The sequence below is a fragment of the Leguminivora glycinivorella genome, chromosome Z (assembly GCF_023078275.1).
Source record: "Leguminivora glycinivorella isolate SPB_JAAS2020 chromosome Z, LegGlyc_1.1, whole genome shotgun sequence".
Lineage (NCBI taxonomy): Eukaryota > Metazoa > Arthropoda > Insecta > Lepidoptera > Tortricidae > Leguminivora > Leguminivora glycinivorella.
In genome coordinates this window covers 51,508,135-51,521,560 of record NC_062998.1, presented here as the reverse complement: position 1 = coordinate 51,521,560, position 13,426 = coordinate 51,508,135, and the positions used below count along the sequence as shown (strand labels likewise).

Below are 13,426 nucleotides of genomic sequence, written 5' to 3'. Positions count from 1 at the left end.
ATGTACGCCATTATTGTTGTCATTGACGTCGTCTGTCACACTATAGACTTAACAGAATTCGCAATACATTACCTCTTAGAAAAAACTTTCAAGGGTGATAAAAATCAAAATACAAGTTATTTTTAAAAGTCGCCGAACAAATGTTGATCAGTATAAGGAGAATAGCCTAGAGTTCAATTCTTCTCCTTTGTTACAGGCCCCACTCTGTATAAAACCTGACCAAAAATACATGACTATTGTCAAGAGGGCGCTGTTATTCTGATGTATGCAGTGACAGTTCAGTATGGCAAAGACATATATAACTCCGTATAGACAGATAAAGTCTAAGAAAAAAACGTACCTCAGTATCATATGGTCTCACGGAGGTTTAGACATGCGCGCCGATGGGCAAAAATCGGGCGGTGGCGCGCCTCGAAAAAATCGTCGTCGGCGGCATAACGTCGGCGGCGTGAGATTTTTTTTCAACTTTTTAAATATCACTTTTATGGGGTTAAATATTAACGAAAATCTTATTTATAGTATTTTATGCAACTGTTTTTTAAGACATTGGGCAAAAAAAGTGAGAGGCGTGCATACCAACACGATTTGATTGACTGATTTTGACTCAGTTCCACTTTGTAATCGCTGTACAAAGTGTTTGAAAAATGGTAACGAAGTGGAAAAATTAAATTTGGGCCGCTTTTTTTAACTAGTAGTATCGGAAGGGCTCGTGATTCTGAGTATGAAAAACAACTTACCTATTTTAGAAAAAAAAAAAAAGTTTTAAATCTTTTTTTGCGAAAATGCCCAAAAAGGATAAAATAATCCCAACTAAGTACTAGCAATACTGATTCCAAAAACTGAAAATAACTTATTGCAATAAGATATATTATTTTCTTTTATATTTATTTGATTTACATATTCCAAGATTACCAAGAAGGCCGAGATAACCTCTTTCAAGAAGTTCCTGATAAAACGAAATACGTTGTGATGTAAAAATAGCTCTTCTCGGATTTCTACACTATTATTTACCGCCTACGAACTTGTTATTTGAATTTGTTTAGCTTTCCTGTCACGAAATATCGGGGAAATTATTAAATATTGAAAGTATATGTATGTATATAACTTAGGGGAAAAAGCCTCGCCTCGTGTCTTGAAACCCTCGCGTCGGCCAAGATTCTAGTTTCTGGAGTAAGTACCTAACTCTTTGCGTGGTTCAATTTTTAAAATTTTTGCTTAATAGTTGAGATGGTCATGAAACTCATGATGAAGCGTTAAAAATATGATTAAAGAAAACAAAAGATTCCTATGGTCTATTTCACCAGTGACATTGACACTTGACACTGACAATTATGTGCCTATTTCTTGTTTGATAAGTAACATTGTTACTCAACGTCAATATTTCCAGTTAAACAGAATGGAGGCTATCGCGTATGAATTTGCCACTGTGAAAAAACTGCGTCTACTACAGGTTTTGGCGGGCTTCGTGACATAAATTATAATTTCTTTAACTTACCTGTTGAAAAGCGATCTCCTTCGTGAAATTATCGAAAATATGTTTTTTTTTAGAAAAAGAGGCGCAAAAATATGATGCTAAGTTATTTATAATTAATAATCTAGATATTATTTATAATGAATTAATGAGATTCAAAACTTTGTTTCGGCGCCGATCTTATAAGTCGCCTTTAACTTTGACAGCTATATCCCTTTACCTTACTCAACAGTGGCGCAAACTGGTGAGCCAATAATTTTTAGGAAAAAAAAAACCGCCGCTTTTGGGGTTCTGGTGAAAGGTACTTGCGAATGTTGGATTATATACTAATGTAGGTAGAAATGTGTAGGTTTTTTAAAACTGCTTTTAATGTAAATCTTTGATTATTTGATGGAAACACAATTTTTTTTTAAATTTATTATTCACAAAAATAAACTTATAATTAACAGTTTACAGGAATCCTCGCCAAACTGTAACGTTTGATGGCGAGAGGCGCTCATTGTTTTAGACATTAGTTACTTAAATACAGTTTTGATATAAAACAAAAACGTAACTTAATACTCTAAGATTAATATTTAATGTTTGTAACTTAATACTAATTTAAACTTTTTTTTTTTACTTTAACTATCGAAATTATCATAACTCCTGGTTGTCCTCTGATAGATATGACTTAAGTTTAGTTTTTAACATCGTTTTTGACATTTTTGGAAATGAATACGTAGACCGTTAAGGTTTGAAGAGTTTCCTCAATTCCTCATGAATCCGATATCCGATTGTAAGAAATCGAGCTTGGCAAAATTTGAAAACTCATTCTGTAAGCATAACAAAGAGAACAAATCTCCTAACAAATAAATGTGACTGTTCTGAACTTAAATACATGCTGTTCCTATAAAAATACGAAAGTCACTAGTGTGCCGTTCAGATTTGAGGAGTTCCGTTCTGATAATCATCAGAAGTTCCACTGCACCAAATGTCACTGTTCTGAACGTAAACGCAAGTTGTTCTTATATAAAATATCAAAGTCATTATAAGCGTGCCATTCAGATTTAAGGAGTTCCGTTCTGATTTTCATCAGCAGTTCCACTGCACCAAATGTCACTGTTCTGGACGTAAGTGCATGCTGTTCTTGTAAAAATACCAAAGTCATTATAAGCGTACCGTTAAGATTGAAGGAGTTCCGTTCTGATTTTCATCAGCAGTTCCACTGCACCAAATGTCACTGTTCTGGACGTAAGTGCATGCTGTTCTTGTAAAAATACCAAAGTCATTATAAGCGTACCGTTAAGATTGAAGGAGTTCCGTTCTGATTTTCATCAGCAGTTCCACTGCACCAAATGTCACTGTTCTGGACGTAAGTGCATGCTGTTCTTGTAAAAATACCAAAGTCACTACAAGTGTGCCGTTCAGATTTGAGGAGTTCCGTTCTGACCTTCATCAGCAGTTCCACTGCACCAAATGTCACTGTTCTGGACGTAAGTGCATGCTGTTCTTATAAATATACCAAAAGTCACTATACGTGTGCCAGGTGCCTTTCAGATTTGAGGAGTTCCCTCGATTTCTCCAGGATCCCATCATCAGAACTGGGTTCTGATAAAAATGGGACCAATCTGTATGCATAATTGCATATACATTCAATCAAAACATTTTTTTCAAAATCGGTCCACCAACGGCGGAGATATCGTGGAAGTATAGAGATAGTTGTATACCACTTTAAGAATCTAGGAATTCTGACATCCGTATCGATATATATATCTATGAGGTATTATTATATGTGAGAATAAACCAAAGTGAATTTGTATGTAGTTTATAAACTTTATAAGAGAAGTTACTTCTGTTAAGTTTTCAAATTGTTTAAATTTCAATGTTTCATCCATAATTATTATTCTTGTTTACTATAATTTACTATATTATACTAGTTTTAAGGAATAGCGGTACCCCTTACCACAGGTGTTTACTTAAAAAGGGCCGGTAGCCATAACTAAACTTATAAAAGTAATTCTTAAAATCAATTTTTAATTTTTTAATTTAGGTACTAAGGATATAAGTGCACGCCCAACAAGATATCCAGGCGGGCAATTATGGTCGCGCGATAAATGATAAGACATCGGGCCGTCCCTATTGCACTATTTGTAAGTGCGATAGGGACGGCCCGATGTTTTATCATTTATCGCGCGACCATGATTGCCCTGCTGATGATCTGAGACCAGTAAAATGTAGATTAAATATTACAAAAATTTGTGATTAAATGTGTGGAGTAGTGTATGCGCGTTCTTAGGCGGTCGCATTTTATAGTTATTTGTTATACAAGGGGGCAAAGTTGTATTTTAACGCCGAGTGTGGAATTGAAAAACAAGCAAGTGAAAGGATTCTATAGTTGAACCACGAGCGAAGCGAGTGGTTCGAGAATAGAATCCTGAACTTGCGAGGTTTTTAACACACGAGAAGTAAAATACATTTGCACCCGAGTGTAAAACAAAACTTTTCCCCTCACTATAGCGAGGAAACTACAACGCAAAAAATGCATTTATCACTGCTTTCAGTAGTTCCACAGGTGGTAAATCATCTTTATTACTAGATTCACCTACTTTTATCAACTTTAAAGCAGTTAATTTGACTTTATTCAAGGTCAAATTACTTTACCCACTAGTGGATAAAATGCGTTTTTACCCGCTGGTATTAAAGGACAAAACACGTGTTTCCGAGCTAGTGAGGGGAAAATATTTTTAATGTATGGGATGGTATGATCTTCTTACATTTAATCTTTTTCTCTTTCTCTTTTTAATTAACTCATATTGCATTACACATACGCGTTCCCAGTTACAGTAACTGTGATACAAAGGTCTTAAATTAAAATTTGAATAGTCCCATTTACACAACTTAGTTTCAGGCTCGAACAAGGTAGTGTAAAGTATAGCGTCATACAGAATTATATAAAGGTCGTATGTGCCTTCGTGCGTCATAGGCGGTTAGTTCATTTAGAGAGGGGGGTGAGTTGGCCTAGATGGGGTGAGAAGGGGAGCGGTGGAGAGGGGCGGGGCTTAATGCAAGCAGTGGCAGTGGGTGTTCGGCCGCGCGATGCAACGCGCGTTGCACTGCACTCATTAAAATACAAGTGTGAAAACCGAAATCAATTCTGACCCTCGTTAGGGGATGGAATTGAGACTATGAGGCGAAGCGAGGGCCTGCCCTTAATGGGCCTAGGTGTGAAATGTGAGTGTTCTTGTCACCCTTGGGCAGTGATTCTTTTTTCAAATTATGGGGATGTATTTTGTTTTGTGAGTTGGTATTATAATGTTGGTACGAAAGGAATGCAACTCTGTGTGAGTGACTACAGTGGGCTATTTCACCAAAATGACATTGACACTTGATTGACAATTGGGTAGGTAAAGTTTTTTGAAGATGGGCAAATAATATATTTTTCTGATATTTAGAATACGTTATAATGATAACGGAAATGTGACTCTTTTATTTTTATTCCGTATTATTTATTAACAATCTTTTCCCCTCACTAGCTCGGAAACACGTGTTTTGTCCTTTAATACCAGCGGGTAAAAACGCATTTTATCCACTAGTGGGTAAAGTAATTTGACCTTGAATAAAGTCAAATTAACTGCTTTAAAATTGATAAAAGTAAGTGAATCTAGTAATAAAGATGATTTACCACCTTTGGAACTACTGGAAGCAGTGACAAGTGCATTTTTTGCGTTGTAGTTCACTCGCTATAGTGAGGGGAAAAGTTTTGTGTTACACTCGGGTGCAAATGTATTTTACTTCTCGTGTGTTAAAAAACTCGCAAGCTCAGGATTTTATTCTCGAACCACGAAACGCTTCGCTCGTGGTTCAACTATAGATAGGTTAACAAACGTCATTTCGGTCATTATAAATGGGAAAGTGTGTGTTGTCTGTTTGTTTGTCCGTCTTTCACGGCAAAACGGAGCGACGAATTGACGTGATTTTTTTAAGTGAAGATAGTTAAACGGATGGAGAGTGGCATAGGCTACTTTTTGTCTCTTTCTAATGCGAGCGAAGCCGCAGGCAAAAGCTAGAACGAAATAAAAAAAAAGCCACCTTTCCGTGTTCGTTATAAAGTATTCTATCAGAAAATATATTATTTGCCTATTTTTAAAAAAACTTTACCTACCTTCTTCTGTGCCTATTTGGTTGATAAGTAACAAAGTTTCTCGGCGTCAATATTTCGTCACTACTTTTAAAAAACCTCGTATCTCACGCTGTTCCTCAAAGTTAAAACGCAGTAAGTCTACATGCATTCCATACATACTTACTACAATTTTCTTTTCATTGACAGACGAATATACAAGTTTTTTTAAAAGTAGTGACGATTTCCTTGTTGAACGGGCAATGAACGGCGAAATGTCACTGTCGGGCGACAAATAGGTTAGTTTCCTATACTTAAAATAAAATATTTTTTATTCATTGCACGAAATACATAATTAGAAGAAAAATAGGGACAGTAGTTATGTTTAAGCATAATTTCTATTGGATAAATCAAAGAGAAAGATATAAAGTAAATGAATTGACCGTGACGTCACTCCTCAGTATTTCATAGTAATTCCATGTGAGCAAATCGTTTTGACAGTTCTTAAAAGGAAGCTGATTTGACTAGTAGGAAACTAGCCTATTGTGACTATAGGCTAGTTTCCTACTAGTCAGATCAGCTTCTTTTTAACAACTGTCAAAACAATTTGCTATTGTCCCAGATTTGTAAGAACCTCTTTTTGACACATGACAGCGTCCACAATACGTAAACTCGCGCAACCTAATGAAATTTTAAATAAAATCCTGTAATCATATTTAAAAAAATCAAGTACTTAAAAACAATATTTCGCTTACTTTAAACATAATCTAGCACATGTTACATTTTTGCGGATCTTCGTTAGCGAGTATTTTACGATATTAATTTATCACGCAGGATTTACTTATCATGTCATTTATCATTAATTTTTATTTTTAAACTAGTGCTATGGCAGTCTGTCATTTCGATTCAAATGACATTTCAGTAAGTTGATAGGAATCGTATATAATTGTTTAAGCGCCTCCTTGTACATAGGACCTACTTAATCGATTCCACCAATTCGAAATTAATCGTTAGATTTGGCAAACGATACGTTAATAGCACAAACCACACTGGTCTTAGCCACATCGCAACATACTTCAAAACAAATGTGTCAAAAATGTGAACTTACAAATCCGGGACAATAATATGGAATTACTATGAAATACTGAGGAGTGACGTCACGGTCAATTCATTTACTTTATATCTTTCTCTTTGATTTATCCAATATAAATTATACTTAAACATAACTGCTGTCCATATTTTTTTAAATTATGTTTTGCTTTATTTCGTGCACTGCATAAAATATCTTATTTTAAACATAAGAAACTAGCCTATTGTGAAATAGATCACTGTATCGGCAGACGGTCAATACTGTTAATAGTCAATTAGCCATTTTGTAAAGTTTTTTCTTTAACGATTATTTAATTAATTCATATTTTAATTCACAACTCTGTGATTGTGTGAGTGTCACCTGTATCGGTAGGGTCAATCCGCGGCAAGAGTAACGTGAGTCACGATTTTATGGCATGTTACATACTAGTATCTATATTCACGACGCAATTTCAAGTGATAATCTATCTCTAAATAAGTGTTAATTTCCTGATATATGCATAGATCCTTCAATTTGCAGCTGTAATTGAAATAAACACGCAATGGAGTCGTGACTCACGTTACTTTTACGTGGATTCACCCGGTAGTTATGTTAATACTTAATAGCCATTATAACGTTCATATTTTTATTAAGAGTTCATTCGTTTCATTCGTGGCAGTTCTTGTAAAATGAATAGTTTAGCCAAAGTATTTTAAATAACGCAATTAATAAGTAAATTCAATTAATCGCCATAATTTTCTATATTCTCAAAAACAGGATTTGATTTTATTTCCTAAACATAGTTATTAAGTTATTATTTAAGTCGCTACGGGAGCGAAAATTCTAAAATGGATAGGAGTCTCCCTTTCAATTTGGAAATTTCAGTTAAATATACTAGTGTTATTAACTAGATTTATCGGAAAAATATGTCCATTAAGAACAACTCAGTTAAAAGATATTGCGAAAAAATCTTTAAAATCGAGGTTCCGCTCTCGACTGTTTCCTCCTTCAAAACTTATTTAAACGGAACGAAATTTGAGAATCTGAATAACAATGAAATATTCTGTGTCGGACCGTTTATATTTTTTGGGTAATTGTTACCGATCTTGATTATCACACCTTTTTTTAAACCACATTGGAAAAGTCCGTTTTTAGAAATGTTTGCTTGGCTCTAGCGTCTTTTAAAATAAAAATAGCAAAAAAATCAAAACGGTCCGACACAGATAAAAATAATAATTATCTGTGTTGAAAATATCATTGCTCTATCTTCAAAAACCAGAGAGGAAATAGTCGAGAGCGTTTGTATCGTCTTAATGACTCAAAATATGTGTCTCATGTTTTCCCGGTGGTCTCATATTTTTCCGATAATGACGTCGTAGTTTATTAAAAGACAGCGGCTAGCTTCCATATTCTAGGGATTTATTTTCAGGGCGCCTACGTGTCTCGAAACCCTTGCAAAGCTCAAGATTCTACATTCTGAACCATTCTGTTCGCTTGCTTGGGTACCTACCAATATTTGCCCGTGCGGTTAAACAATAAACATAAACTTTGCCCCCTTGTAAAACAAAGAACTACCCCACGTTTGTTGATAAAATGTCCAAATATTTCACGTCATATTATATTACCTACGTGGATACCAAAAATTAATAATACGCTATAGTTTTCAATGAAATTAGTCCTCGTGGCTCTACTGTTGAGGTACAAATTGTAGCAAAGCAAAAACATGTGAACATATTTTAACGCCTGAAGACAATATTGTATTACTTATTGACGCGAATTTGACTCATAAAGCGAATTGCGAAATTTATTAATATGTAAATACTTATTGCTTGAAGCGATTGGGATCATAGTATTAAGACGCAACAGGAGCGGGTCAATTACCCATACAAACGCTCTCGACTATTTCCTTCCTGTTTTTTTTAAGCTACAGCAATGATTAAATTCCCAAATTGAAAGGATTTCCTATCCATTTTAGAATTGTCGCTCCTGCTGCCTCTTAAGAGTCCGCAGCGAACTCTGTTCTCTCTTATTTTAAAACGAATGAATACGATGTACTTTTAAATGTAAAAAAAAAAGTAAAAAAATAATTTGTACCTACATTTTCGGGTAGTTATAACATTTGTCGGTTAACCGACCAGAATACAGAGCGACCTTGAGTTTTGAGGATAGATTTTGTTTACATTTAAAAATTCGAATGCCCAAGGATAGACTAAAGATTGGTCAGGCTACGATGGGCGTGTAGCGTCAATCATTGTCATTTCGGCTAGGCGGCACGTCCAAGATGGCTATCATTGACGTTCCGTAACGTGTTGTAGTTTTCTCTCTCTTTCACTCTTCCGTATTCCACATTGGGGGTGCGTATCAATTGCCAAAAAGCGTTAACGACTGTGCTCTTGGGCAAGCCGGCTTAGCCGAAATGACAATTGTTGACGCTAGACGCCGATCGAATCGCAGTCTGGCTCTGTCGCGCCATTACAGAGCGTAGCCGATGGCACAAACGCTCACAAAACGCTCACGAAACGACACGCTAGTAGATATCTAATAATCTATCTCTATCGCTCTTGCGTATTGGCGCGACAGAGCCAGGTGCCGATGCCGTAGCCGAATGGCATTTCTGCGACGCGAAACGAGAACGAAACGCTCTGTCGCGCCAATACGCAAGAGCGATAGAGATAGATATCTACGAGCGTTTCGTTTCGTGAGCGTTTGTGCCATTCGGCTATACGTACCCAGGGTGGCTAGCCGAATGGCACAATCGCTCACGAAACGCTCACGAAACGAAGCGCTAGTAGATATCTATCTCTATCGCGTTTGCGTATTGGCGCGACAGAGCCAGCGGCGTATCGCTTTCGTTTGGCGTCGGAGAAATGCCATTCGGCTACGGGGCCTGACTACCTTTCGCAGCGTTTCGTTTTCGTTTCGCGTCGGAGAAATGCCATTCGGCTACGGGGCCTGGCAGAAGTGCGATAGGTTGTTACGATAACGATATCATTGAATATGTTTGTGCATTTGTATCCTCTCCTGCATATAATAATGTAGTTGCCCTTTCATTTTTAAAACCACCGTCTCGTTGAAACTTTGCTACAAAAGGATACAGTTTATCTTTGGCTGCAATTTAATTGGTTTATGTAGCTTAACCTTAACAAATAAAGCGCTTTTAAGATCATACAAAACTTGTTATTGTCCTAATTCGTTTGTGTTTTAAGCGGGAGCAAAATAAACTACTTACTTACACAGAAATAGATATGGCTCATTTCATTATACGTACAAAGTTTCATTACAATCTAAAATGTAGGTTTAAAATGAGAACAAAACGCCATTTCAGCTTTCTGCGGACTTTTAATACACGTTTTTCTACTCCCGAATTGTTATTCGTCATTTACAGGGTCGTGCAAAAATCCGCGCCGGTTTCCGCGCACCCGCGTAGTAACGAAAAAGTTTAAAACGCATTATTTGGCACTGTAACCATGGCAACGCATTGTTATAACGATACTGCGCGCGTGCGCGGTAAGCCTGCGGGGAATGGCTTTGGGCAGCTGCGGCTGGCAGTGCAAACTACAGGAAACAGTGTGAATTTCACGAAAGTTATTCTAGAATTTAGCTTTAGCTTTAGCTCTAGCTGTAGCAATTACTATCTATCGATCTAACAGATCAAACACACATTTCTATTCATCATAGCATTCATCTCACTCGTTTCATAGGCAATTATTTATAGATATTTTAGGTATATACTTTCATCTCTTTACAATATATCTTATTCAATCAATTATGTGTTATCGTGATCTGATCTGGTTCCGGCAGAATATCAGTGCTGCTGCCTCAGGGCGTAGCGTAATACTGAGCCGTAACCCTTTTGTCTTGTTGCGACGCGCACAGTATCATAGTAAAAATCAGTGTAATTTCCTGTTTTCCAATTTGCTTATTATGTATTCTAATTCTTTTTTGTAAATTATTTCTTTTGTGTATTCTGTGTGTATTGTGAAAAACAAATAAACGTATATCTATCTAGAAAACTATTAAAAATTAAGTGCATGGTCGTAGAAAAAGTATTGTATGCACCGGTGTTTAACTGAGTCAAAAAATACTCGTGGCGTCTGTATTAATAATTTTCGGCTTCGCCTCAAATTGTTACCCACGTCGCTCGTCTTTTATGACCTCCAGTGTGAAATGGTGTGGAAAGGTAACAAGAAGTTCAAATTTAAAAACGGACGGTATTACATTCCACAAATAAGTCATATTTATAATGTATTCAGAGCCGGCATAGGTCAACTTACACTAGCTACTTACGCAACTCCCTTTTCATCTGACGCGACTGCCTGCCGTCCTTGAAACGACCAATCGCTGCGCGCTAAACACATTCCCCTCCCGCTCCTCGCGCCCCAAGCACTGGTGATTTGTAGCACGCACAAAATTTACAATATTGGCACTCTATAGGAGGTTCTCTGTGTTCTTCTTCTTCTGGCAGAAGTTACGTTCGGCAGAAACACCTTACGCGAAATGATTTATGCTTTGGCATAAATCATTTCGCAGATTTTTATAATACCGAATGATTTATTGGCATAATGTTAATGAGCATAATAGTCTTCTAGTCGAATAGTACTTTCGCAGATAATATTTGTGCATAATATTTAGGCGGCATAGTTTTCCTTCTCCTTTCAATTTGGTTTTTGATAGCGAGCCCGACGTATTAGGGATGCAAGATACCTAACACTCCTCCTCGCTTCGCTCGTCGTCGTACCTAACGGTGGCTCTGGGACAGTATTTCCTTTTTGATAGCGTGTCAGAACCTTGCTCTTGTAATAGTATGCTATATGATTATTATAGTATATAAAATTATGCTAAATCAAATTCGACCAAAGTAATGTTCTGCAGAACAATATCCCGTCAAGTGTGTCGTATGCGTGGTTGTAATAATGCCAACTATTTTTCTGCAAAATTAACATTCGACCAAAAGTGTTTCTGTAAAACATGTTATGCGAAGTGTGTTTCTGACCAAGATTATTCTGCCAGATGAGGGGGTTCTAGTCGAATAGTACTTTCGCAGATAATATTTGTGCATAATATTTAGGCGGCATAAAGTTGCAATTTGCTTTTTGATAGCGAGTCAGATGTGTTGGGGATGCAAGATGCCTAACACTCCTCCTCGCTTCGCTCGTCGTCGTACCTAACGGGGGCTCTGGGACAGTATTTCCGTGGTATTTCCTTTTCGATAGCGTGTCATAATTATTTTCTGCTCTTGTAATAGTATGCTATACGAGTACGGTACATAAAATTATGCTAAATCAAAGTCGACCAAAGTAATGTTCTGTGAAAAAATATTCTGTCAAATGCGTGGTAGTAATAATGCCAACTAAGATTTCTGCAAAATTACCATTCGATCGAAAGTTTATCTGCGAAACATGTTATGCAAAGTATGTTTCTGACCAAAATTATTCTGCCAGATGAGGGTAACATCGAAAAAAAATGTCCATTCAGAACAACTCAATTAAAAGATACTTACTTAATTATTGCGAAAAATCTTTAAAATCGAGGTTCCGCTTTCGACTGTTTCCTCTTTCAAAACTTAATCAATCGTAACGAAATTTGAGAATCTGACACAAAATGTGACATGTTGTGACAAGGGGGAGGGAGGAGTTCTATGTTTGAGAGTCACATACAAAATATTTTCAAAATCGAAGTTAAAAAAGTCCAAAATCATTGGACGGAGGAAGAACAAGTTTTTTTTTCAATATCGCTGATTTTCTGTTCGTTAATTTTATAAATCATTTTAAGCAACGCGTTTTTTCAAAAAATCATGAAATTGGTCGTAATTAATAGATGAGCCTTTTGTTGGTGAACGAGCCATAACACTTAAACATTGGTTGAAAATCGCAAATACTTAAAACTTGGCTATTTCATACATTTCGACTGTCATGATGCCGCTCCGCTCTATGGAACAGCCATTTTTTTCGCGAATCAGCATTGGTCTCATAATAAAAGTTGTGGTTCTCTTATTTATCGCCGAAAATTGTATGGCCGAATATCACCTCCCAACTCGCGTTTCGCCGAATTTCATTCCGCCGAATATTCATTTCCCAAATTATCAAAATGTTTTTTTTTTTATTTGCCAACTTAACGTTTGGCCGTTTTTTTAAAGGCCTTTTTTTTAAACCAAACTTTTTTTTTAAACCAAACTTTCATGTTGTCGAATGTTTTGCTTGGCGTAATATACAACGAGGTATTTATTGTACAGGTACCAAATGTTTTATTGAACACCAACAATATGTATGGCTAATTTCGAAAAATATGCAATACTGTCTTCTATTAAGTTCTTAATTTATTGACAGGGATACAATTTTTACTTACGTATAAATATTTTTTAAAATAGTTACCTACTAAGTTTTTTTTTACAATAATATTGTTTAGTTTTGTTTTTATTGTATTAAAAAGATTTTTCCGGTTTTCTCACGGTCAACCTAACACGCTCCTCCTCGCTTCGCTCGTCGTCGCACCTAACTGGACTCTGTCATATATCATTATGCTGGCAACATAGTCCTTGAACAGAAAAGTGCTATTTTGCTCCCGCCTAACAGGGAAGAAAAGTACCCTTTCCGAATGGGTGATGTTAATAATTATTTGTAAATTGGCTAATGTTTCGTTGCGGAACGTTATTCGTTCAAAAGTTGTTTGACCATTTCATGATTAGTCTGCCAAACGTTTAGATGGATTATAATAATCAGAGAAGGACTATTGCGTTGGTACGGACACGTAATGCGGCGTGATCAAACCCATCCCATAAAGAGGGTCCTTA

At 36.4% G+C, this 13,426-nt stretch overlaps 1 protein-coding gene across 1 annotated transcript in view; it reads left to right on the top strand.

The window, feature by feature from the left end:
- Positions 1-4,615: 4,615 nt before the first annotated feature.
- The window catches only part of LOC125241786 (glucose transporter type 1), an 84,075-nt gene continuing 75,264 nt past the window's right edge, over positions 4,616-13,426 (top strand). Inside the window, exon 1 of the mRNA XM_048150412.1 lies at positions 4,616-4,681. Within this exon, the coding sequence (XP_048006369.1) occupies positions 4,636-4,681 (46 nt within the window). The 5' untranslated portion in view covers positions 4,616-4,635. The remainder of the gene's footprint in view (positions 4,682-13,426) is intronic.